The sequence below is a fragment of the Gallinula chloropus genome (assembly GCF_964237585.1).
Source record: "Gallinula chloropus genome assembly, chromosome: 3".
NCBI classification, from domain to species: domain Eukaryota; kingdom Metazoa; phylum Chordata; class Aves; order Gruiformes; family Rallidae; genus Gallinula; species Gallinula chloropus.
This window is the reverse complement of record NC_140087.1, coordinates 67166272-67193181: the sequence shown is the minus strand read 5'-3', so window position 1 is coordinate 67193181 and position 26910 is coordinate 67166272. Positions and strand designations below refer to the sequence as shown.

The 26910-nt window shown below is 44.1% G+C and overlaps 1 protein-coding gene across 1 annotated transcript in view; it reads right to left on the bottom strand.

The window, feature by feature from the left end:
* Positions 1-25106, bottom strand: part of EHBP1 (EH domain binding protein 1) — a gene marked incomplete at its 5' end in the record, with an annotated part of 222802 nt that extends 197696 nt beyond the window's left edge. Inside the window, one exon of the mRNA XM_084262567.1 lies at positions 25003-25106. Coding sequence (XP_084118693.1) covers positions 25003-25106 — 104 coding nt within the window. The remainder of the gene's footprint in view (positions 1-25002) is intronic.
* Between the last annotated feature and the right edge of the window lie 1804 nt (positions 25107-26910).

Sequence of the window (26910 nt, the reverse complement as noted above, 5' to 3'; positions counted from 1 at the left end):
AAGAAAAAAGGCACAGCAAGAGGACACACCATAGCTGAGATCTTTCTACTTCTGCATCTTCATTTTCTATACTTAACACAGTGAGGTGGTTTGACCCTGGCTGGAAGCCAGATGTCCACCAAAGCCACTCTATCACTCCCCTTTTCAGCTGGACAAGAGACAAAATATATATTGAGAGGCTTAGGACTCAAGATAAGGACAGGGAGAGATTAGTCTGCAATTAATGTCATGGGCAAAACAGACTCAACACAGAATAAAGAAAACTCTCTAATGTCTTACAGTTACTACTACTACTGCGCACACATTGACACCAGAGTTGGGTAATGAGAAGTCTGATCTTAAAGACCAGATCTTAAAGCACCTCCTCCCACCCGTCCCTTCTTAGCAGACTTCACTTTAGTTATGATTTTGCTCCCTTCTTCCCCGCCATTGTGACACGAAGAGGGGCAGGAAATGGGGGGTTCAGTTAGTTCCTCATGAGTTGTTTCCCTTCTTAGTGGGGAAGAGTGGGGTGGGGGAGGCATTTCTCACACCCTTTCCCTGCTGCACAGTGGGGTCCCACCCATGGGAGACAGTCCTTCACAAACATCTCCAACGTGAGTCCTTTCCTACAGGGTTTCAGCTCTTCACCAGCTGCCCCAGTGTGGGTCACTGCTATGTGCAGTCATAGAATCAGAGAATCTCTCTCAAGCCAAGACTGCTCCAGCCTGGTCCTCCATGGAGTCACAAGCCTGCCCCCAGCAAACCTGCTCTGTTGGGGATCTCTCTCTCATCTCTCTCCACGGCCTGCAAGTGCTGGCAGGGGCTTCCTCCAACGCAGGTCACAGCACTTCCTCTATGTCTCCACCTGCTCCAGTGGGGCCTCTCCACAGGCTGCAGGTGGGGTCTCGGCCTTTTCCATAGGCTGCGGGGGGACACCTGCTCCACCATGGGTTTCTCCACGGGCTGCAGGGGCATCTTTCTCTCTGGCACCTGAGGCATCTCCTTCTCCCTCCCTTCCCTGGTCTTGGTTGTCTGCACTGTTTCTTGTATCTTCTCAGTCCCTTCTATGGAGGCAAAAAGTGGCTGCCTGCAGTTTTTCTTCCTCCTAAATGTGATTCCCAGAGGCGCTGTGACCATTGCTGGCTGGCGTTTGCTCTGTCGGGGCTGCAGAGAGCTTCTAGCTTCTTCTTGCAGAAGCCACCCCTGCAGGCCCCCCTTCTCCACCAGAACCCAACCATGCAAAACTACAACACACAGGAAATCCCCCCTTCACTTCTTCCCAGCAGAGATCTCTACATAATTTTTTTTCACGACTACACAACCTGTTGAAAGACCTTGTGAACTGAATTTTAGAGTTTTTTAATGTATCTGCACTTAAACAGGCTGGCCTCTACAAAACTTAAGTCTCAAGATTATGCTTTACGTTTCAAAAGAAGCTCTAGTCTGGCTGTACTTGGTTTAAATAAAACATGGACTAAATGAAATGCTATGACTCTTACCATTGCAGTCAGACCTCCTGAATCTGCACGGCATCAATTTGCAAGGCTGAGCATGGAATGTGTAGTATGTACTGCTGATTACTTGGTTTTCTTAAACCAAACACAAACAAAGTTTTCAGAATGAGCTGGATTAAACAAAGCCCAAGTTCATCCATTATTCAGAACATGCGACAAGGACAGATTCAGCTACATTTTTCAAGGAGTTATTGCAGCAAAGAATCTTGCACATAACAAACTTGGTATGACTATCCAGAGGAAAAAAAATCTTTTCTTAAAGCTTTTCACAACAGAATTTTGCACTGTAGAATACAAACTGACCCTAATCCTCAGAAATTTTGTTCTTCAATATCCTTTTGGCCATAACAGGAGGCTACCTTGACTAGTCCCTGGATTTTGTGTCATATCCAGCTGCCCTACTGTAGAAGCTTCCTTTGCTTGATCCAATTCATCCTTGCTTCTCCCAAGGAGCGACTAAGAGTACTGTAACACAAGGACCAAGCACATCTCTTATTTTACTCTCCTACAATCACAGACACTCCCTTTAGGCAGACGTTTACTCCAGCAATGCTTAGTCCACATGTTTACACTACACATCCTAGCACACCAGAAACACCCCCCAGTGCTCTACAACAAACAAGGCCTATAAAAACCAAAAGCTGCTTAAGGCCACCTAAAAGCCTGCTTGTAAAACCAACCTCCCCAGTCAGGTAAGTTCAGAGCATCACACCCCCACTAAATGTCTGTGCTTGCTAGTGGAGCTCAGGATGACTGGCAGGCAGGAGCTTGGGCTGCTGGAGCCGTTCAAACTTTAAATGGAAAGAGCGGAGGATGTTGTTTTATAGTGGAGAGTTCACAGAAGGCTAACATGAGTCAGATCTTCCTCCGATGCCAGATTTTTCCTTTTTATGTTCTTTTTTTTTCCCCAAAATATTTAGTCTTCTACTTTTTAACAATAATGAATCAATGTTTTTTAAAAAAGCTTTAGAGTCAGCCATTTGCTCCTCCTGAGCAGTGTAGAGCAAGAGCATGCACTACCCAAACCTGCTTGCAAAGTCCACCCTAGTCTTGATCCATGGTGAATCACAGAATCACAGTCATAGGGGTTGGGAAGGGACCCCCCTGCCAAAGCAGGCTCCTTAGAACAGAACACACAGGTAGGCATCCAGATGGGTCTTGAATATCTCCAGAGGAGGAGACTCCACCACCTCCCTGGGCAGCCTGTCCCAGTGCTCTGTCGCCCTCACTGTGAAAAAGTTCTTCTGCATATTGGTGCGAAACTTCCTGTGCCATTGCCATTTGTCCTGTCTCCACAGAGCACTGAAAAGGGGCTGGCCATTTCCCAATGTATCCCACATTTAAGATATTTATAAACATTAATAAGGTCCCCCCTTAGCCTTCTTTTCTCAAGGCTGAACAACCTCAGTTCTTTTAGCCTTTACTCATAGGGGAGATGCTCCAGGCCCTTAATCATCTTCGTAGCCCTCCTCTGGACTCTTTCCAGGAGATCCTTGTGTTTTTTATACCAGGGAGCCCAGAACTGGACACAATACTCCAGGTGAATTTGCTATTACAATCCTTTTCCCTGCAGAGCTTGGGCCCAACAACTGCCAAGCGAATAAACACAAACTAGTTCAAAACCAAACTCATTTTCACCTCATACGTAACAGCATGAGCTGGTTTAACAAGGTGAAGTGCTAGACCACCTATTCGCTATGAAACCTAAGTGCTGGATGCAGACATCAACGCACCAAGACACCGCATCCCACACCTCCTTAGGCAGACGCGAGTGCCCCTCTCTTCACAAACGTCCCTGTTTACTGTGGTGTAGAACAATCCAACGTAGGTTAGAAACAGGAATCAGGGAAACACAGTTTTAGCAAACTCGAGCAAGTAAAACAGGAATTTTGAATTCAAATTCCAGCTCCTGCCCCAACTGACTGTACAGCTTTCAGAAACATTTCAGACAGGCACTGAATAGCATCAGCCTCTGCTTTGAGTTCAGTCACACACTCTTACCTACTTATGCCCATCTAACCATACACCGAAGATCTCCGCTGAACACACCATCTCACTGTGCGCTATCCCTTATTTGAAGCACTACAAATGTAAATATTAGCTACAGTCTCAGAACAAAAAGCGCAAAACACTTAACTGAAATAAAACTCTGACTGACAAATGCTGCCTGAAACTTAGCTTCAGCCCACAAAAACAAATGCCCATATTAAATAATGTTATTTCTTTACCAAAACCATACACGAGTCTCGTTGGCAGACCGCTGTCAATTTTAATCAGATCCCATTACAAAACAGATCCCATTTAATTTTGCATCATTTTCCCCTCAACAGCCTTGAAACGGAAGGCCCTTCTGTTTTTCAATCTGGAAACACTACAGGAAAAAAAAAAAAAAAAATCTGCAGTTCCCACAAAGCAGAAGGAAACTGTGTATCTTTCACCTAAACCAGGGTTAGAAAATTGAGCTACTCGCAACACAACCTTCCTCCAATTTGTCTAAAATAGATTTAGGAAGTTCTGCAGAGCCTACTACAAACAATCTAAACCAAGGATGATCTTGTGACAGTGTGTTACTGACTCCGTCATGCTCCTCCCTTTGTAATCCATGGACTCATCCTGAGGAAAACAACAGTTCAGTGTGGGCAGGAGAAAGATGCTGTGCTAAAAATTTCTGAGTAGCCAGCAAGTGCAGAGCCTGCTTGGAGGGTTTGTCTAGAAGAGAAGGTTTGCATCACCTCCTTCAGGTGCCCAGATCAGGGAACTGAGATGGTCAGACAAGCAACAGAAAAAGGCTGATACCTACAGAAAACAAATGAGTGCCCAGACATATATAGTAGTCTGCCTCTGCAATACTGCTAAGTTTGAAAAGCTATGAAGGCAGTGCAGGCTCTTCATTTACACTCCAAATAATATTGTAGTCTAACATTGGGTAGTGCAACAGAAGTATATAGTAAGCTAAGGGGCAGATGTACAGTATGCTGTGTCCATGTCAAAGGAGTAGCATGGAAAGGCTGGTGTGATACAAACTCAGACTTAGTTTTCTAAATGAAGACTTTAGAGAGCCCTAAATTAATCCGTGTTTATTGAGAGACATGGGCACTCCTGTCCCGTGCACAGTGAGCTCCCTCAGCAGCTTCCTTTCACTTTTCCAAATTAATATCACAAAGAGAATGAAAAAAGGGAGAGAGAAGAAAATTATGGCGTGTTGCGCTCCCTCCTTTCCCCTATGGCTACCCAAGAGACTAGACTTTGCAACCACTGACAGGTGCTTTCAGCCACAGCCTAACAGATACAGTATCAAGAAGCATGAAGCCCCTTTCCAGAAAGGATGGCACTGAAAGAGGAGATCTTGAACTGCTTTCTCAGCTCTGATTCTGGCATCACCTTGGCTGAATGACAAACTGCAGGGCTTTCAGCAAAGCACCCAGTTTCCAGGAGGAACATGCCTCCTTTCTCTCCTCAATAGCCAGGGCATGGATGGAGGCAACACACCTTCCTGTCACCCCTTGGAGGCACAAAAGTAGATGTGACCACTAGAAGAATGCACCAGCTACTTGAGATGTCAGAAACAGCCACAGCTTCAAAACACTACAGAGAAACATGGGAACCATGCATCTAAATTTTGGTCCAAACCAAAGTCATGCACTTGCACACTAAGCAAAACAAAAAGTCCCAAAGCCTCTACAGACCTTGTCCTCTCCAATCTTAACGAGACCTTCAAAATGTAAAAACTACGTCAGTATGACAAATTTTGCAGCAATAAACTATGTGTGGATAGTTTTCAAAGTTAAAACATGTTAAGAAATAAAACCACTAATATACCAGAGCTACAAAGCATTTGTATTTGATTTCAAACAGACTGGTGCAGACCATTAGAAACTGTCACTATCATTTCCCATGAGATGCCCCATCTCACGTGGCCTTTTCAGAGCTGCATTAAGACGGAGGTATGGCCATAAGAAATTAAATTATTTATTTGTAAATACTGATCAAATAACTATTCCAAAGACTGCAAAATGAGAACAACTCCTCCTCTTCCTACTCAATCTGTTTGAAGTTGTTAAATCGCTTGCAAGCTGCCTCCTGAAACAGAAGTTAACACTTCTGATTACAAAAGTCAATCTCAAAATCAACACCTTTTATTTCTATTTATAGATAACCAATTCTTCTGCTAGAATAATTCATCCAGAGTCTAAAAAAAATGTATAATTTTTAGCAAGTTAAAGCGACCGAGCCTTTTAATTAATGCCCTCGAACTCACACCCCTGGCTCATACCCAGCAGCAAGTACTAAGAAAGAAAAAAAACACCACAAAATATATTAACTTGTAAATACTCAAGACACCAAGCAAAACCTCCTGCCAACACTACAGGTTGGATATGATAAAAAAGGAGGAAAAAATTATTCATAACTTACTATTTCTATTTTAAAATGTAAAAAAAAAAGATCTTACAGCTTTTAAAAACTGGAAAGTATTTTGAAAATAGCAAAATTCCTAATTTGCAGATACAGTTGATGAAGCCTTTTTATTTCAAGGTCAAAAAAACCCTAAAACCACCAAGGACCTAAATAGATTTTACTAATAACTGCTATCTGTAAGATGCCCATCAGCAATCTGAACTAGATTGCAACTAATTATTTCCAGCTAAGCTGGAAACTAGTAGTATATTTAATATGACTGTTTTAAAGCATGGGTTTCAATTGAGGAAAAAAACCAACCCAGAACCAACAGTACAGCTGAATTTGTGCTGATGCTGAAAATGCACAAAGAGGTTACATCTTTTGGCCAGACAGGTTTTGGAGCTTTTTTGGTTGGCTGTTTTTTGGTTGATTTGTGGGGGTTTTTTGGGGGTGGGCTTTTATTTGGTTGGTTTGAGGGATTTTTTAAAAAGTTATCTTTCTATATGATATTTTTCTGTTACAACCTGATCTAGCTTTCACTCAAGTCAACAATCATATAAGCAGAGCCAGGTCAGCTCTTGGGTTCAGTTTTCTTACAGAAGCAGCTAAGAGTCGTGGTCCTTCACGATTTTTTTCGGTACACTGAGATGTGCCTAGACCCCCTTCAGAAAGGTGACAAGTGCTTACTAACATTTAAGAGGAGGATACTCTTCAAGGTATCCCCGGAATTTTTGGAGATACAAACTGTAATAAAATGAACACTGCCCTTTCGTTGCTTATGTTCCCAACAAAGACCTATAGATACCACCAGTATCAAGTGCTTCAAAGTCTGAAGTTAAGGACTTCTGATACCTGTCCCTACACCAGGTTTGTAACTGAAAACTAAATCTGGTCATTATGTTGGCCACTATGCTGCCCATATCACAGAATGCCAGGGGTTGGAATGGACCCGTGGAGATGAGCTAGACCAATCTCCCTGCCAGAGCGGGATCACCATGAGCAAGATGAAGACTCTGCAACCTCTCTGGGCAGTCTGTTCCAGTGCTCTGCCACCCTCACAGAAAGGAGGTTTAGGTGGAGCTTTCTATATTAAAGTTCTGCCCATTACCTCTTCTCTTTCTTCCTGTGCTACCACAGTTAGTACTTCTATCAACTTAAAACAGACAGAACCAATACCCTCCCCATCCTACAGCGGAATGCCTGATTGTGTGTTAGTCTGCTAGGTACTTCAGTTAGCTGATGGATCTTAGCATGGGGCAGTTGTAAAGAAACATCTCCAGCCACAGAAAAGACTTCTGAATGTTGTCCCGGTTTTTTATTAAGTGGATTTGATGTCTTGCAGGCTGGATTCCAGTCTTGTACCATTAAATGAGGCAAAGGGATAAAGAGACAGAGGCCCTCTATCCCACAGAACACAAAACTTAAAAGATTAAGTAATTTTGTCTCAGCCTAGATTTCAATTTTACTCAAATTAAAAAAAAATTTAAATTGTCTGTAAACAGAAATGCATCTGGTGTGAAAAGCAGCCCTCATTGGAAGCAAAAAGGTGAATAAAAAGAGAGAGGCCAGGTTAGTTCCTGGAGCAAAATACACTCTTAATCTTGCAAAGTGCTGAGAGCCATCTACTCAAACCTACTGCAACACCTAGTTATGCCAAGAGAAGAACAATATCCTTACAGTAAAAGGCAAAAAGCTCCCATCAGATTAAGTACTGCAAGATCTGGCACTAAATAAGGAAAAACTGGAAGAAAAAATTTTAATTTCAAGCTTTTAGAAGTGTATTACATTAAATGAATTTAAGGTAAATTACTGTAAATTAATCACATATCAAATCAAAGTTCAAAGACATTTGCCTAGTTAGGGTCAAAGAAGCCTAATGAATAAAATCCACTCTGTAAACTAACCATCTAGGGAATGGGAATCAAATTTTAGCTGTGCAGAGTTCACATCGAGCACTGAGGGGGAAAACCAGTTATGTGCAGACTCATCAACACAGACAATAGAGACGTGTGGGCACACAAACTCCTTGGGCTCTGCAAAATAAGATTTTCCACATATTTCAGCGTATTTGACATAAAATGCACTTTTCAATCTCTAAAACAAACACAGCTCAAAAGCTGAAGCCTGAAAAATTTTAATAGCTGTACACTTAGAGCATTCGGATGGAACATCGGCCTTGGTGGGGCCAGCACGGCACACGTGCATGCGAGCCCATGCTCTGGTAGGGCAGGAGCTTCAGAACAGTAGGCAGGCTTGCAGGGGAACACTCAGGAAAACTGACACTAAACTACCACGGTAAAGAGCAAATTTACTGAATGAGTGCATTCACAGGAGAGTTCAGCGTGGCTTTATTTAAACACTTCATGCTTTAAGTCAGATCTCCTTAACTTTTCCACTTTCTGAGCACAGACAAGACCTTACACAAAACAGTTACCTCAGCTTGATCTGTTAATTTAACCTTGTCTCTTTGGTTTTGACAGACGAGCACTGACATATCTAGCTCTTGCTGCATAACACGTTACCCCGTACATGACTGATGCCTTCTCAGCCACTTTTCTTCCCCAATACTGTACGCCAGAGCAAGCATGACTTCTCTCCTTGGCATTGCAGGTCTCAGTTGGGTCTGACCTGGGCAAAGGCAGACAGGCTGAACCCCTCTCACTGCAGGTGAGTCGGGGCTCTCACCGCTCTGGCTGAATGCTAGTGCTCAGTTTTAGCATACACAGGGTTTGGGTTGGTTTGTTCTGCAGCTAGACAAGTGATACAGTACCAAATGAGGTGTGATTTTACTCATTCATTTCAATGCAGTTGAGGTTCAAAGATGCTTTGGGTCACTGAAACCCACAAATTTCAGAGCTAAAGAAAGTAGTGGTTTGGAGAAAATTATAAAGTCAAAAGTAAACCAGAGCCAAACCTTTGTTGTTCAGGGTTTTTTGTAACATCACTTCACCAGCCTGAAACAATGGGAAGAAATTGTTAAGTTCCCCAAAAGGGGGCAAGGTGCATGTGCCAGAACTCGACGTGCTTCTGCTCACAGACAGGTAGCGCGCTCTCCCTGTGCAGTGCCCAACCTCCAAGCCAGGAGACCCTTTGTAAAGACACACAGTAAATGCAGAGTGTCTGAGCCATATCTGATGCACATGGCTGTCCCCAGCAGCATGTGCAGGCACAAACCACCAGCTTTCCCACCACCAGTCCACTGGGTGGTCACATTCAAAGAGTTGAGGTCAACAGCATAATGTCCAGGTGGAGACCAGTGGTAAGTGACATTCTTTAGGTGTCAGTACTGAAACCAGCACTAACATCTTGGTCAGCGACACAGACTGTGAGATGAAGTGTACCCACACCAAGCTGTGCGGTGCAGTCAACACACTGGAGGGAAGGGATAAGAGAAACTTAACACAAGCCAGCAGTGTGCTTTTGCAGCTCGGAAGGCCAATGGCATCCTGGGCTCCATCAAAAGAGGGGTGGCCAGCAGGGACAGGGGGGTGACTGTCCCTCTCTACTCTGCCTTCGTGAGGCCCCATCTGGAGTCCTGTGTCCAGATCTGGGGCCCGCAATACAAGAAAGATGTAGAACTGTTGGAGAGGGTTCAGAGGAGCCACAAAGATGATTAGAGGGCTGGAGCACCTCCCCTATGAAAAGAGGCTGAGGGAGCTGGGCTTGCTCAGCCTAGAGAAGAGAAGGCTGCAGGGGGACCTCATTACATCCTTCCAGTACCTGAAGGGAGCAAAGAAACAGGAGGGGAATCAACTTTTTAAAAGGGCAGACCATGACAAGACATGGGGGAATGGATTAAAGCTGAAGGAGGGAAGGTTTAGGGGGAAGTTCTTTACAGAGAGAGTGGGGAGGTGCTGGAACAGGCTGTCCAGAGAGGTGGTGGATGCCCCATCCCTTGGGGGTGTTCCAGGCCAGGTTGGATGGGGCCCTGGGCAACCTTGTGTAGATCCAGGCCTCGAGGTTGGTGGCCCTGCCTGTGGCAGGGTTTTGGAACTCTGTGATCCTTGGGATCCCTTCCAACCCATACCATTCTATGACTCTATGATGCCATCCAGAGGGACCTGCACAGGTTTAAGAGGTGGGCCTGTGCCAACCACAAGAAGTTCAACAAGAGTGCAAGGTCCTGTACACAGGTTGGGGTAGTCCCAAGCACAACAACAGGCTGAGTGGAGAATGGATTGAGAATAGCCCAAAGGAGGACTTGAGGGTGTTGGTGGACAAGAAGCTCAACATGATGCAGCAGTGTGTGATTCCAGACCAGAAAGCCAACTGTATCCTGGACTGGATCAAAACCAGCATGATGAACAAGGGAGGTAGTTCTGTCTCTCTACTTCGCTTTCATGGGACCCTACTGCATCCAGCTCTGGAGTGCCCAGTACAAGAGACAGATCTGTTGGAGCGAGTCCAGAGGAGGGCTGCAAAGATGATCAGAGGGCTGGAGCACCTCTGCTAGGAAGACAGGCTGAGAGAGTTGAGCTTGTTCAGCCTGGAGAAGAGAAGGCTCCAGGGAGATTTACAGCAGCTTTCCAGTACCAGAAGGAAGCCTATAAGCAAGCTGGAGAGGGACTGTTTAGAAGGGCATGTGGTGATAGGATGAGGGGGAATGGCTTTAAACTGAAGGAGGGGAGTTTTACATTAGATATAAGGTAGAAATTCTTCCCTGTGAGGGCGGTGAAGCCCTAACACAGGCTGCCCAGAGAAGCTGTGGCTGCCTCCTCCATGGCAGTGTTCAAGGCCAGGTTGGATGGGGCTTTGGGCAATCTGGTCTAGTGGAGGATGTCCCTGCCCATGGCAGGGAGTTGGAACTATATGGGCTTTGAGGTCCCTTCCAACCCAAACCATTCTATGACTGTGAGATAAGCAGATGAAAGCGTGCAGTCCTTATTATTCCCAAGGGGCTGACAGCCATTTGCCATCCCACAAATAAAGCATGTCGCTCAGCAACAGGATGGGAGAAGATGATAGAGCAGAAACTGGGGGCAAGAGAGCCAAAGTGTAGATAAAGTCTCAAACTGAGCACTTCCTGCTTTACTTAACATACGCAAACTGCTCCATCACCAAATATCCTAAAAATCTGGAGTATCCCAATAATCTGGAGACAGAAGGCGGCTCCCTTTTCAGCAATGTTCTCCTTTTTACCTCTCAAGACATGGATAGGAATCACCTGCACCTAGAGATCTTACAGCTGGAACACCAGGGCTGGGGAGGGGCAGAGAGGAGTTTCAAACAACCAAAGAGAAACTATCCATAAAGTAAAGCTGGTGGCCAGCTTCATCACATCTGCACCAGGGGCAGAACCTACATTTTCTTGTGGCTTTGAAGCCTTTGATTTCTGTACAGTCCTCATCTTAAAGAATCAGCCACAAACCAGACTGGCAATTCTGAAACAGGTGCTGGAGCTTTGCTTCTCTCACAAGCCAAAAGTTTAGCCTGTCTCTTACTAAACTCAGAGTGGGTACTGCATTTTAGCCTCAAGTATTTCAAATGCCTCATGTGCTACTCTGTTTCTTCTTTCACTGCAAGTCACAGGACAGATATGCCAGAGCAAAAAGTAAAACAACAACAAACACCCTCCATAGAATTCTTGGCATTTTTAATGGTAGGAAATAAAATGTTGTGACCCGCCCATTCAATATTCACATTCTTTCTTCCACAAGCATTAGATTTTGTGACTGATTCTGTGGATGTGATATTAAAGAAAAGAAAGAAAAAAAAAAAAAAAAAAAAAAAGGATCAGCAATTCTAATCCAGCCAGGGTATGGACATATTGAAGTCAACAAGCTAAAGCAGAATATTCCAACAGCTCTGATTGTATCTCAGTAATGATAAACCTATATCCTGCTATGCAGCCACAGCTTTGTTGGAGTTTAACTGAGCTCTATCCTACTAGCTTTACTCCCAAAAGTCTTCGGGAAACTTAAGTTCTCTTCATTTATTGCTAGAGTTACTACATAAACACCTCTTTATAAGCACTTTGGTTTTAACTGTCAGGAGCATTTGCAAGTGAATCTGACAAAAACAGTGTAGGTCCCCTGAACTTTGGGCCTGGAGTAATTAACATGTAGCCTTTCAAGTGCAATTACATGCTTCAGGCATCCATCACCTCTGTTGAAGAGGAGCTTGGTCCTTATGCTTATTGTCATGATACACCCCACTGGATAAACTATTTTAGAAACATCAATCCAGAAGGGATGTACTTAGAGCCTAGTACAAATTACTTACTTCCCCTCAATATGGCATTTATCCATTACATATACTCTTAATTACACGTCACTCAAAGGAAAATAAATAGTAAACAAAACCCCCTCCCCACAACAGAAGCCTGCATCAGTAACCACAGATGGGTGCTCATGCAGTCACACTACCTTCCCAAAATTACCTGTCCTGTTTTCCTCACATACTTGCCTTCATTGGTCCTGCTCAACCTCAGTTCAATGTTCTGCAACAGTTTATACTCTGTGCCCACATGACCAAACACTCTTACAAATTACCCCATTATTAGCATGACTTGTATTTAGAAAAATGCCCCCTCTCTTTTCCCCAGTTCACACAACATAGCCTGGTGGTTTTCTCCTTGGTTATGCAGTGTCTTCCTACCATAAATCTGCACAATCCCTATCAGTATAGAGAGGGTTTCTTGCACCTTCTCTGCAATCTGTACCCCAGTTCCAGAGTAGAAAATGGGGATCACATGGCAGTCTGGTAAGACTGGATTAATAACGGAGCTGTGTGGCTGCAGAATTTTTGCCCAGAGAAATTGTCAGCACTTTATATTTACCTCCACACAGCAAAGTGTCTTTTGAGTTGTTTTCTGCCACTACCACCGAACAGAGAGCTGCTGCTTTCTGACTTTTAACGGGAGACATAAATCCTACTTCTAAGTAATTGTGGACATAAAACTGTAGGAAAGTTGACGGAAGATGATTTGTGCACACGAATTAGGGAGTGATAGAAAAAATTACTTGTCTACACAGTTACAAGGGAAGTTAAAAGGAATCCTGGTTCCACACTAGGCTTTTCTGACTTCTCTTGGTTCAGCTTCTAGACAATGCTCTCCAGTAGGACAGGAAGCAAAGAGGACTTTATTTCCCCCTCCAAATCAAAAATACCTACATAGAAAAAAATCCAGAGAATTTATTGAGTCTGCTCTAAACAAATGAGGGTGCTAAACAGACTGACAGGAAATTATTTATGTAAGGAACAAAACCAAATTTTACTACTATTTTAAATAAGCAAAAATCTGCATAGCTTCACAAGTTCTTTGTTTGATACTCAAAAAACACTACTCTGCAGCTTCTGGCTACATCAGGGTAGCAAGACGTAACACTGCACAATTTCTCTGCTGTGACTGGGAACTTGCCTTGCGACAGAAAAACCAAACTCCCACAGCCACATGTGTGCAAAGCCAACTTCCAGGGTTCAAATAAGGAGAAAAACACCCATACATTGGTACAATAATCAGCTCAAAAAGCCCAAGTTGTAAGTTCATATCCTCCTGCAACTATAAATGCTCCAAACAGTTAAAGTATGTACCTACTCTTAAAGAGCAGGTCACACCAATATGGAAAACCACTTATACAGTGGAAGAGAATACAACACGGTAACAAAATAAGGATGTGTCAGGTTGAAGGGATCAGGATATCAATTTGAACCAAGTGAAGTTACATCAACGAAGGCCAAACATGTACTGCAGTTTTATTTACAAAGCTACAAATCTTCCTTTGAATAAAAAAAAATGTTATAAATAAGACGACCTTTCAAATGCACTTGGACTTTTTTTTTTTACATCATATGATATTAATAGCCAGACTTTCTCTACCTGTGACTTTGAGGTAGAAGTACTTAAATAATGAAGTTTGTTTTCACTTAGCACAAAAAGAATCCCTGAACACTTTAAATCTAGATTTTTTTCTTTAACACTACGATTGTTACTATCACTGTCACTCAAAAAGAGGTGAAATCATAATTAGCATTCACCAAGAGATGATGCAACCTCCCTTTGAAAGGGATCTTATGTGACAACAAAACTTCCTCAATTAGGGAAGCTACTCTGAACGGGAACATTTGTGCGGTACAATCAGAAATATAAATCCACTTAATTTTGCTACACAAGTGCTTAAACTGGCTTTGGAGCTATTTCCATGAAAACGTCTCTAGATAACATAGTTCTGCACTGTTGGCTCCTGCCTACAAGGGAAGAATAGGCGCTGTGTGCCAGGGATTGCCAAGGCACAGTAAAACAGGGGAGCTGCTGCATGTAGATGAGGTCCAAGTATACATATGTGCAGATTGCTTGCTCCGCAAAATCAAGGCTGAACGCTCAACGTGACACACAGTAAGTTTGCATTTTAAAGTGGGAACATTTTGCCATAAGAATTTTACATGGCCTGCGTCAACAAACATCTGTCTGAGTAAAACAAAAAACCTGATTATGGCTGAAAGAAACTGCATTCAATCAAGAGTAAGTTTACTACAATATTGAGCGTTTGGGCAACATGAAATCCTTTGTCATTTCAAAACTACTTAATGTACCAGTGGGGTGGCTTGAGATTGTAAGGAATGAGATTTCTGGCCCTTCTCTGCCCATGTGCTCCAGAGCACACTGGGAGTCTCCCAGAGGAACCAAGGGTGGACAAGATTTGCCCCTTACTGGTGACAGCCACCCATTCTGCTGTCCATCCAGGCCTGCCCTCCTCTTAAGATGGCTCAACATACATTGATTTCACATAGTCACACTGCATCTTCAACTACTTGTTTATACATACTATGCACAGGCGAGAAAAGTCTGTCACTGGTTACGTGCATCCAGAAACATTTTCCCACTTCTTTTAACTTCTCCTTTGCTGCAAGGGATGTTTGGTATAGGAAGAAGTTCCCAGCAATAAAACCCATGCTAACCAAAGCAATGACATTGGTAGAAATACAAGAAGGCTCTGTGGTTGTTCTCTGAAATAATTATTTTCACTTCACACACGAGTTGCTTGTATTTAGGTCACTGTTTTCTATTCTCCAAACCCATCAGGATCTGCCTTGCATGCCACGCCAGAAGACATTCAAACAGGGAGAAAAGCCTTATGTTCTGCTCCTCACTGCCCCTGCCCATCCCTGAGCAACGCCAAAACACAAGGAACAAATATTCCACATAAAATGCTGCGACACCAACCATTTTTAGAGGCTTCCTAGGGCAGCAAAGAAGCAGCTGATCCCGTAGAAGACGTGAGGCAAACCTAACCAAGTCTTCTCTTGAGTCCACCTATGGCAGAGCACAGAAGGAAGACAAGGGCAGAAAGCCCACTCTGTGAGGCTAACAAGGCAGTAGATGTCTGCTTCTCTGGGCCTTAATGAGGTTTTGTCAGTCATAAGACAGACTGACAGTGTTCACAATGAGGTAGACAAACTAGTTGGGGTATATTACAGACTTCCTACAGTCAAGAGTAGGCTTGAGATTATTTTCTTTTTTTAAATTATAGTTTGTTGACTTTATCATTCATTGCAAAACAAGGAAGCACCCTCCGTTTAACAGCTATTGCTAAAAGAAGTAGTATTACTTTTCTCTGTACAGTACATGCTCTACTTCCCTAAGAACAAGTTGCCTGAAATAAATTTACTTACTTAAGTCAGCATTTTATGTTTTTTTTCAGGAGGAAGCAGGTTTAGTGCACTTTATTATGGCCACTTCCAGACAGCCAGACTGAATATATAGGCAAGAAAATTCCATATTCTTATTTCCAGGTACAACAAGAGGGAAGGAAGCAAGGGACTGCACTGTCAACTGCATCGCTACTACATCAACATTGTCCACACTATCAGAGGTATTGAATTCAGTGATGACAGGGAGGATGAACACCAAGCTCTGGAACCAGGTAACCCACAAACTGAAAGAACAGGTAACACACCTGGCTTTATTGCCATTTACCCTTGTGATACAGCTTCTGAGGCAGCTCAAGCAGGAGGCAGTAACAGATGGGAAGCACAGAAACACAGAAATCTGTCTAGCAGCTCCCAGTTCCAAAAATACACTTGCACAAAGGGCAAACACTGAAATGAACCCATAGTTCCAGGAAGAAGGAAGCAGTTTGGGATTTCAGCAGCTTTCTCCCTTGCTGATTCTCCAGTGCCTAATAAAGGGTTGAGCAACTGTCTTTTTACCTGCAGCCACGGGGCCTGATCAGGACTCCTGTGTTCTATCCAAAGGCGCCCTGTCACAAAACGCAAGGAAATAAAAGGTACAAGTTCCCACCACCATAACCTTTGGTTGAAACTGTATGCTGAAACTTCCCAATGCAATGCTGAACTTGCTGGCCAAACAGAACATTCAGGCACATTTTAAGATCACACAAGAACTTTTGCCCTGCAAAGCAAAACTAAAAATAAGGGGGAAGCCCAAGGTTCAAAGTCAGCAACACAGCAAGCTAGTTTGTCAAAACCACTGACAGCACAGCCACAGAGAAAGAGGCTGTCCTAGCTCTCTAGAAAAGGGACAGCAGTGTTTGTCTGGAGGTATGACAGGCTTTGGCAAGGCAGCATGGCACAGTAGGCTGCCACAGGCAGCGGATGACATGTCAGGGGCAGTCCCCTCACAGCATCCCCACAAGCTCTCTGTATTATCATGCAATCCCCTGTTCTGCAGCTGCTAGATTTCAGCTGGGGTAGCATTTACCCAGGAAAAGAGGGAAGAGAAGTGTGGTGGCAGGAAGAAATTGCCTTACTTCCCCCACCCCGCCACTGGACATTCTTACAGCCAGGGACTAAAGGAGGCATTACATCTTAAGCACTAGATGTTTAACAATTCTAGCAGTGTTGGTCATCATGCATTTTGTCAATACTCTGTCAAAAATCCTCACCATCACGCTGGCCACTATAGGAACTCTGGGTGTTAAGATGTCACTTGGTCACCTTTCAGTTCAACATGGAGAAAAAAAAAACCCCAACTCTCATTTACTACATATAAGAAAGGAATCCATGGGAAGGCAAATTAATTCCTTTACTGTTTTAAGGTTGTCTGTGCCTTGATATTCTGAGAAGGTATGCAGGCACTGGGGCTCAGAGCAGTCATCTAAGGGGAGGAAAGTAAATAATTCAACCAAGAAAATGAAAAAACAAAAGCAAAGCCTATAAAATTCCCTTTTCTACATACTCAAATCCAAAAAAGGGGCTAAAACAACAACTGTCAAAGTTTTTTTTAAAATAAGTATCATTAAAAAAGTGTTAATAGTAAATCAGAACCACCCCAAATAGTTACATGAGAGGAAGTGGTGTGAAACAGGTCAGGACTTTCCCATTCTTAAAATTGTCTTATGTGTCAAAGATAAAGGAATGTAAGGGGAAGTTTTATGAATATTCACTCAACTTAAGAGACAATTATTCCAAGTACTCCATCCAGTTAAGATTTGCACTTGAACAGAAAAAGGAGTTCAAAATCGTTATTCTTTAGACATCAACAGTGATCACTCTTCCCAAGCACCACTGGGAGGGGACAGTCAGTTTATGTCACTGGATTTAAAAGCATGGACATCAGTGTAGCAGTCTTAGGCCTGAAGAAAGTTCAAGATAGCTATCATCCTAGGACATCAGCATATCTAATGGAAACCCTAGAGCTGACTTCAGGAATGTCTTTGGTCTGCCTGGCCTACAAGCAATCTGACAGGACTTGTCCCAACAAGTGGAGATGAATATATGCTCCCAGCAAAGCTGCACACCCATCAAAACATCTTCCACCGTAACAGCCAAAGCCATCCATCCAGCAATGCCACACAACTCTGATCATCAGAGTTTACTTCTTGGGTAAAGAAAGAGGCAGTGCCCGTGGGAGGTGTTTGGTCATTACAGGTGTTTGCAGAGATGGCACCAAGGAAACAAGTGGTAGTAATGTGGGCCATGGTAATATGGGAGTCAAAACTGATGTGACATGACAAAGTCTTAAAATACCCCCAATTTTAATTCAGTTGCCTCTGGAACTAGAAATTATTTTGCCCCTGTGGTGTTTGGTCAGCACCAAAATAAATTTTCAAGAGATGTATTAGGAAAGACTTGAACCTGCTACCGTGCTGGTAGGCTCCAGTATAGCAGCTCACCAAAACCAAAGCCCACAGAAAGGCTGCAGGAGACCGAGTGTGTACATGAAATAAAACCTGAAACCAGTTTGTGCTAAAATAAATACAGAGCCACAAAGATGGCAGTTCAGCAGCTGCAGACAGTTAAGCAGCTGCAGAGCAATACTCAAGAAAGTCTCCTTATGTAATAATAAAATAGAAGGAAAAAAAAAAAACCAATAAAGACTCTCCACAACAAAGAGAGCCTCAACAGGCACACAAGAACTACTTCTGCACTGCTCATCTTTACAGGTTTGCAGGCAGCTGGAAACTATAGTTGAGAAGGGCTTGCACTTGTGATTCATGTCAAAAGCTTGTGGGCTTGGAAACCCTACAGTGGCAGCACAGGGCACTGACTCAGGATCCGGGTGATTTAGCTGAAGCACTTCAAGATGCTCTTGCCCACAGCTGTGGCTCATCTCACCCCTCTGACAGCTTTTCCTCCCCACTGCATCAGGGCAGCCTATGGGAGGTGCATGTGCTCCTCAACTGCTGCAGCTCAGGCTCACCTTACAAATCTGAACCGAAATGGATGGCAGTTAACAGGAATGCAGCCGGCAGCCTTACTGGCATCCTGCCTCTGCTTCAGGGCAGAGGAAAGCAGAGGAAGACAGTGACATCTCAGCTCTGCTCCTGAGTTCAGAAAGCCTCACGAGTCAGAGCCTTCGACAACAGCAACGTTAGTTATGTTTCTGCTAAATTTAGCTCATGCTTAACCGACAGCTCCCAAGACCCTGCAATGCCTTTGCAGGTGCCAAAAGCCACAACGACCCTACACCTTAACTGCCAAAACATACAGCTTCCCAGCTGAGAGGCTCCATTGCACTTTCATCAACTGTACGCTGCAGAAACACAGTTTTCAAATAAAGAGAACAAGAGGAAGAAAACAAGGATGGCTTTATTTACCCTCTTGTAGCACACATGTCTTAAAATAAGGAACAAAAGTTCAGCTGCATAGTTCCTGTGTTTCAGAGTCCACTTCAGGACACACAGACGTGGTACAGAGGGCAGCTTGGGAGCGTCCCACAGCAAAGTAGCAAACAGCCTGCCAGGCCAAGGAGTAAAACAAGAGAAAGGGATAAGGAAACAAACACACACTTAACACACCCCCCTCAGAGTAAACTGGGAAAGCTTTTAGCAGTAAACAAACAACCCCCCTGCCCTCATATTCTCAGGGAGCCATGCAAGCAAAATGCTTTTACTCTAGTAACTGAAGGGTTTGTTTTAAATGAAGAGTTTCCTCAGGTTTAGTCAACCTTACGAGCCTCCTCCTCTCCTTGTTCACACCAAGCTGTGAAAGGGACTTCAGCTCTCTCCAACTAATTAAAAACTAATTGAAGCGACAGACTGGCACTATACAGCCTGAGCAGTCAGAGAGACTGAAGCCTCAGCTCAGATGAGGCCTACACAATGTCATAATATTTCATTTTGCTTAAACTCAAACACTAAGAGCTCAAAAGAGTATTCAGAGAGGCAATGCTGAAAAAATTCTTTATTGCTGCTGAAGTCCACTGGGTTCAAAGCAACAATATACCTATCTTAGAATATGCGTGCAGCACAGTGCCTGCTGGAACAGGGCCAGGTTTTATTTATTTGTAAAGCTCTATGAGGAAGTTACACACAGAGCTTCTGTCTCAAAAATAACTGTGTTAGAAGGGAAATTAGTGTATTTTAGTGAAGCAAGGAAACATCCTCACTCCTTTAAATGAATGAAAGACAGACCATTCAGATGGATTTGTCTACAACTTTACTAGAGCTTAATCTTTTCTGCATTAGACAGTTACTTTTGTTACTGCTAGGACAGTAAAGTATGTCAATGAGTTGCTGGAAAGAACTCTGTCTCTCAAAATAAAATAAAGGAACAAGTATTTACGACAAACCCAAATCTTTCTCCCTTAGAGATACTAATGTTGGTGCCTGCTTCTACCCGTGATGTCTTTTCAGATCTGGACACAAAGTTTCAAGTACACTCAGAGTTGCTGCAAATAGAAAATGTCTATAAATAAGCAGCATTGGTGATGTGAACAAGGTAGCAGCAAAAAAGACTTCATATATACCCCTGTAACTCTCCTATTGCATCTGTACCTCTTCACTGCACAATATGCCACCAACAATTTTTGAGAAATCCCTAACTTGGGGTGTTAAAGGGGCCAGAAGACCAGCTTCACAAAGTAGGAGTGAAAGCAGTGTTAAGGAGTTGGGCTTGGTAGAGAACCTAGGGGACCAGATCTAATAGTTTCGAAATTAAGGATTTTCTTTGAGATGCAAAGAGGAAAGACATGCAAAGTGGCAGAGAACCGCCTTTGTAAGCGGACAGCAAGTGTGTTTTAAAGCTGAGAGGCACAAGACTGATCTGTAAAGCAGCTGGTGGTGATTATTTGAAAAATAATGAGGTTGATAAACAATTTAAGCCCTCAAAAAGTTCTCAAAGCTGGAAATGAATGAAGAAGAAAACACTGAAATGTGTTTGCAGATGGGAATTATTTGGTGTGAAATCAGAGATCTCAATGAAGAGTGTGAGGACAGAGTATAATTTAACTGAGAAGGAGAAAAAAAAAACCTAAGGAGAGGAGGAATTGCACAATGCTTTCCTTGCACAAGCTATGTTTGTTACGGTGTACCTACATGGCTAATGTACAAATGCAAATTCACCAAAATCTGCGAAGAGCGAGCCCACAACAAAAAACGTGCTTCACAGTGCAACAAACTCCTAGAGGTCCTGACTGCACCCGTAGTGCATCTCTTTCTGTTACATGTTTCAATGTGATCACCTTTAATAATTAAAAGCACTTAGGTGCTCACAAGAATCACCTCTTAACAATCATGCAAAACAAGGACATGAACTGAGTGATTTGACAGCCTGACCCTGCACAGGCAGAGCGGGAGGACTTCTACAGCGAGAGATTAACTCCAGTTCTTCGGTGGCCTGTAGCACTGAAGAGTTCACTTGAAAACAGCGACCAGAAGGCAAGCAGATTGATGTGAACCACAGAATCTGAAAAAGCTCATTTCTCTCCCATGCACAATGCACGCCAAATCTTAAAATTCTTACAGCATCCAGTTATGAAACTACAATAGACAATTTGATGGCTAAAGCTTTTTTTTTTTTTTTGGAGGGGGCAGGGAGGAGAAAAAATATTAAGTATTACTTCATTTCCAAAAGAGAAAGACATCTGTTGGGAAATACAGAACCTACTTCAGACCAATTAAAGTAGTTCACACAGGAGATGACAGGTATTACAAACATTATAAAAAATAACCAGTGCTACACTTGAAGACCCTGTTGGGCTCCTGACTCGCAAGACATCACACAAAAACAAGGAAACATAAAAACCATAGAGCTCATGTGTTCAGCTTTAGGTGCTTCAGCAGCTCTGTAAAACAGCTATCCCATCATCTGGTTTCAGTGCTGAACTGATCTCTGGTCCAAAGGAGCATTTTCCTCCCATGAGGCTCCTCTGCAGAGCCTGTGCCTCAGACAAGCCTTGACTCAGTCACCTGAACAGAGGCATCCAGCTGCTGAGAAGCCCCAGTATACACAGAAGATACACACCAGGCTGACAGGCTTGACATGGAATCAACAGGAAGCCTGGGCTTCTCCAAAGTGGCAGGAAACCCAAAGGCATCTCAAACAGAGCTAGACTCTGGTGTTCAGGCAACTGAACTGAGTCCCCAGCACAAGTCACAGCAGTACACCCGCCAGCGATGCCCACCCCAAACCCACCCCACACAGCATCAGACTGTTCCCACAGCACAGAACAACAAATACAACTTTTGGGGTTTTGTAGAAGCCTGATCAAAATGCACAAGACTGATTTCTGGTTTTATTCAATGCCTCTGCACTGAGCGTAAGGACTAAATTAACTCTCCCCTGCCACACACAGTCCTTGCAGGCCAGGATGTATCTCACTGGTGAGGCTGGGTGGAAAACCATGTGTTGCCCCAGCTCATTCCAAGGATAAGTGGAGGATGACACACTCCAGCACTGCCAAGTAAGCACCTTTCCAAATAAATAAATAAATAATCAAGTGCTTATATGATTAATGCAAAGCATTACGTAGCAGGAGTCACTAATCCGTGTTAAAGACCAAGAGTACATTTGTTCGTTATTTTTAATGAAAGGCTCTAAATGAACTAGCTGCTCATTTTTGCAAGGGTACCCAGCAGCCACAACAATGAGGTGTTGGTCAGCAGGAGCAGCCAGGATGCCACAGAAGCAACTCAGTCCTTAATTGTCTGAAAATAAGTTTTTTCTAAGGAAACACTGGCAGCACTGGGCACCCCATCACAACCTGTCCCCCTCAAATACATCACCAATGAAAAGCAACCATCTGAGAGTGTCTGCCCTCAGGCATTCATTAGGGACAAGAATTAGACATTATAGAGAACAGAAAAAGCCTGTGCTGGACAAATGCTGCTGTACCTAGAGATAATCCTTTTAAAGGGTGAAGCAGCAACACCAGAATGGTGGCCACTTCCCACACAGCCAGCATAGCTCCTGCTCTTGCTTCTGGAGTTATTTTGAACACTAAGTTTAAAAAAAAAAAACCCCAAACAAACAAGTTCAGAGGAGGCAAAAAGTATTAAAGCCAACCAGAAATACACTCAAGGCTGCAACAGAATCAGTCACAGAAATATTCTAAAGCTCAGGTCATTTTCTGAAGAGTCAGACAAACGTAAACAGAAAACAGCAGCTCACAGACAGGCAGGCAGCCTGCCTTGGTCATGCACAATCCTGCTCACACACAAATCTCAATTCAAGTGTGTTTATGACTGCATTGTCATTTATTTTAGAATATGAATGGAGCATTCTTTTCCTCCAGAAACACTGCATTGTTAAAATGCCAGTACATTAAAATAACTCACTGCTTACTACATTTCAATCAAACAGACTGGAGCACTGACACTTTATATATATATTGACTGCTTGCAGCAAGAACAGCATATGGAGTTCATTTCTCTTTTGTTCTCACAGGGACCAAATTCCAGGAGGACCTTTAGAAATAGAGGAAGCTGTGATGCTGTCAATGCATGCAAGACTATCTCCTCCAAAGTTAAGGAAAGGTTTAGTTGCAGGTTCTCAATATTCCCTTGTTTCGTGTAGGAGTTACAGCAGAAATACTGTATTTTAGCTTGCATGCCTAAAGACCATTTTTGTTAAAGTTCTCCAAACAAGAGGAAGCCGAATAGAAAAGCCTACAAAAAGCGATTGTGAGTGATGTTTTTCTTCATTGTTGTTTTTCCTAGAATTCATCCACATTTCTCCACCATACTGTTGCTTCATCATAACCAACAGAAACAATGATCTTCCTTATATTTAAACCGAAGAATGTAAAATGCAGATTCAGAAAGACAACCTATTTCTTTTAAATTAGTTGCATATCTGAGGTTTTGAAAGGCTGTTTCACTGCTTCTTACACAGGCATTTTGCTAGGTGGGCATTCTAGTTTATGATTAAACAATAAGCTAATTGTTTCTACACTAACACGAGCGTTCACAAGAGAACTTTTGTGTGTGAGTTTTTCTTAAATTAAGTGAAAGTTTGCTGCAGATCAAATCTGAACATTCCCCTGCAGTACTACCATATTTTAGTGCTGAAGCATTCTGCAAATTCTCAAGCAAGAAATGAATCAGAGTGAAAATGAAAGCCAGAACAGGCTAGCTTATGCAAATAAAACCTAAGAAGTAATAAACACAACTGCTGAATTAAACCTGATAAACCAAAATTACCGTGGAAAACAATTTGGCCTGGACCAGACAGTAGAGCTCATGAGAGAATCATGACAGCCTCCTTCAACTTCTAAAATGTTTTTATTTCTTTATTCTGTGAAAGCAAGTTAAACCTCCAAAACAATTCTGATTCTAAATCTTTCAAAACATTTTAGTCAAAATCACTTCTTAAAATATTTTGTAATGTGACGGTGTTCCTTTAAGACCAAGCAACCATCCAGAATATTTGACAGAGATTTCCAACTCCAAGAGATAGAATTTAAATTTGTCGAGGCAATTACTCATAAGCAGTGAAAGCAGCCAATAGAAGTGCCCAGCTTGCCAACAAGAAGCAAGGCCAAGTATTAGAGAGGAGGCTGCAGTTTATTACAAGGCAATTCGAACATCTTGGTCCACGAGGTCTGGAAAGTACTTTCTCTGTCCCCTGACACTACAGGCTCACACTAACGTGAGGAATTATGACAGTAAGGTCAATATTCCAAACATATAAAACAGCACTTAAGCGTTTGTATAATGGAAATCTTTGCTTGACTATTTGAAAGCAGCTTCTAGTCTTCCGTAGCAGATTTATTTAAGCTCATTTTGCACAGGAAGGAAGATGCACCATACCCATACCATTAACTGTTAACTGCTGTCTAGTGAGCTCCAAAGCCATCCAACTGGACCACCGCTGCACAAAATTCCTGTCTGACTAAACAAATGTGTTCAGACAACTCCCAAGGATCTTTCTATTGCCTCTTCCTATTAAAAGCTGGAAAGGAAGAAGGAAGAGGAGAGACAAGACAGGTAAGAAAGTAAAAATCAAAACAGGGAACTGTCCCAGATGAAAGCATCACCATTTTCAGGGCTGATCTCAACTGCCTCACCCAGCTAACAACAGTGTCATCAGTTCAGCACCAAGAGTTGAGTTGCAAGTTGGAAAATAGTTCTTGAGTAGTAGTAAAACAACACACACAAAAAACCTACACTAGCAACCAAATTCACACCCCTAAGACACAGATTCCAAACTAACAAATGCCTGTCCTCTGTATGATAACAACAATGCCAGCCAAGAAAATCAGAATACAGAACAAAACCATCGGGCCCAAGGTACAGATGCAGCACAGCCCTTGTCAAGAAAGGCAAGCACCCCACACAGCTGCTTCTGCAATGGACAGGCAAGAGAAAGCAAGAGGAGGCAGGACCAATGCACGTGCACCACACAATACAAAACAAGCTGCATCTTTCGTATTTCAGCACCAGCAATTTACTCTACCGTCTGTGCAGCAACATGAGCCCCTTCTTACCATTTTTTGGTGCACTCTACCATCAACTCCTGGTAAGAGGCCACGAACTGGAACTTGGATGCATGCTTCCCAACACGCTGCAGTCTTTTCCAAACTGAAGCCATAACGGCGAAAAGTACCGGCCCTCATACACAGTAGTAGCAACTCTGTGAATTACCAATGTAGGTTTAAGAGTGTGCGTGCTCAATACTAGCAGATTTATATACAGACACAAAAACAGTGCTCAAGGAGCTTGATGAGAAGTCTGCAATTCACATTCTGCCTCTCCCTTCTTCACGGTAAATCCAGTCTAGCTGAATGGCTCATCACTGGCCAGGAGCAGCAAGCAATAGGAGTAGACAGGTAAATGAAAGGAAGTTCTCTCATGGAACCATCATTCTTCACACAGCAGATGATGTGGAGACTGCAGGACTGGAAGACAAATAAGACAGGGGGAGAAAGCATTGGTTTGTGTACTACATACTACAGTGCTGCAATTGCACATGATAAACCAACATGATAAACCACAAAAACATATCCCCTTCCTGTTGTCACCCCCTTCCCCTCCAATTAAATAAATAAATAAGACTGTCCTAGCAATGTCAGGAATTCAAACCACGAGTCTGTTCGGAAACATATCAACATGTCCTTTTATCAGCACCATCGTAATTGGCAACAACAAAAAAGGGCAGGTCAGGGCCACACCGAATCCATATGAAGCATTTCCAGGAAGCAATGCAAAGTGGCTGAGGTGCTGCAAATGTGCACCCAGAGGGAGGGACGCAGGGAGATGAAGACAAGTTCTTTGTCTTTATGACAAAAGGTGTAACAGTTGTTTCCTCTCACACACGCACACCTCCCCCTCCCATATCTCTCTCCAAGGAGAACGAGCAGCCAAGAAGCCGGCAAGAGAATGTTATTACTTAAACGTCTGTGCCAGGGTGGCGAGGAGGATGAAAGAGGAAAGGACATTTCCTGAGCCCTGGCTGCCCAGGATTCCCCATCTTCCCCGCCGCATCTTATTGAAATGGAAATGCCTCTCCATCCTAAACTGGAAAACGCTCATCAAGGAAGGTGAAAAGGGAGAGGAGAAACCCCGATGGGTCTGCTCCCTCCCAAGGAAAGCGGCATCTCTGCTGGGTGCGGAGGGAAAAGCGTCTTCCTTACGAACACGGGGAAGCAAAAGGTGGCCGCACCTGGCGAGAAGGCTGGGTAGGATGGCATCAAGCAGGCGACCCGAGGCCCCGGAATGTCCCCTGGAGGGGGCCGTCCCCACGGAGCCCCGGGGCGAGAAGCGCCCCGCTCCACCTCCCCAGCCCCTGTCACCTCAGCGCCCAGCCCGCCGGGGCAGCGCCCCCGCCTCCCGCAGCCGTTGGCCAGGAGCCGTTGGGGTTTAAAAATTAAAACACCAACGGCGGGGAGCAAGGGCTGGGGGGGGGGGAGCGAGGAGGGGGGGGGCGGGGGGAGGCAGGGGTGTGGAGAGGGAAGGCAGCCCACGGAGCGGGAAGGGAAGAGAAACGGGGCAGCGCGGGCGGCTCCCTCCACGCCGCGGTACTCACCTGCCCCCAGCTCCTCACGGGCGGTCCTCGCCGAGCGGGCGCTGGCACCACACGGCAGGCGAGAGGCAGCACTGCCGCTGCCCATTACTGCGGCAGCCCCGCCGGCATCAGCGCCCTGAGGCTGTCCCCATCCTCCGGCAGCCTCATGGCGAGCCCCTAGCACACGCCGCTTCTCGTCCCGCCGGCCGGGCAGGCAGCCCAGGTCCCGCCGCTCCTCACGCCACCACCATCGCCCTCCTGCCGGCGCTACGCCTCGCCTCAATCCAGACCGCCGCTCCCCCCGCCCCCACCGCCCGGCACAGCCCACCCCCGCGGCGCCATTGGCCCCACCGCAAGCCCTCCGCAGCCCACTGGCTCCCGTCTCCTGTCA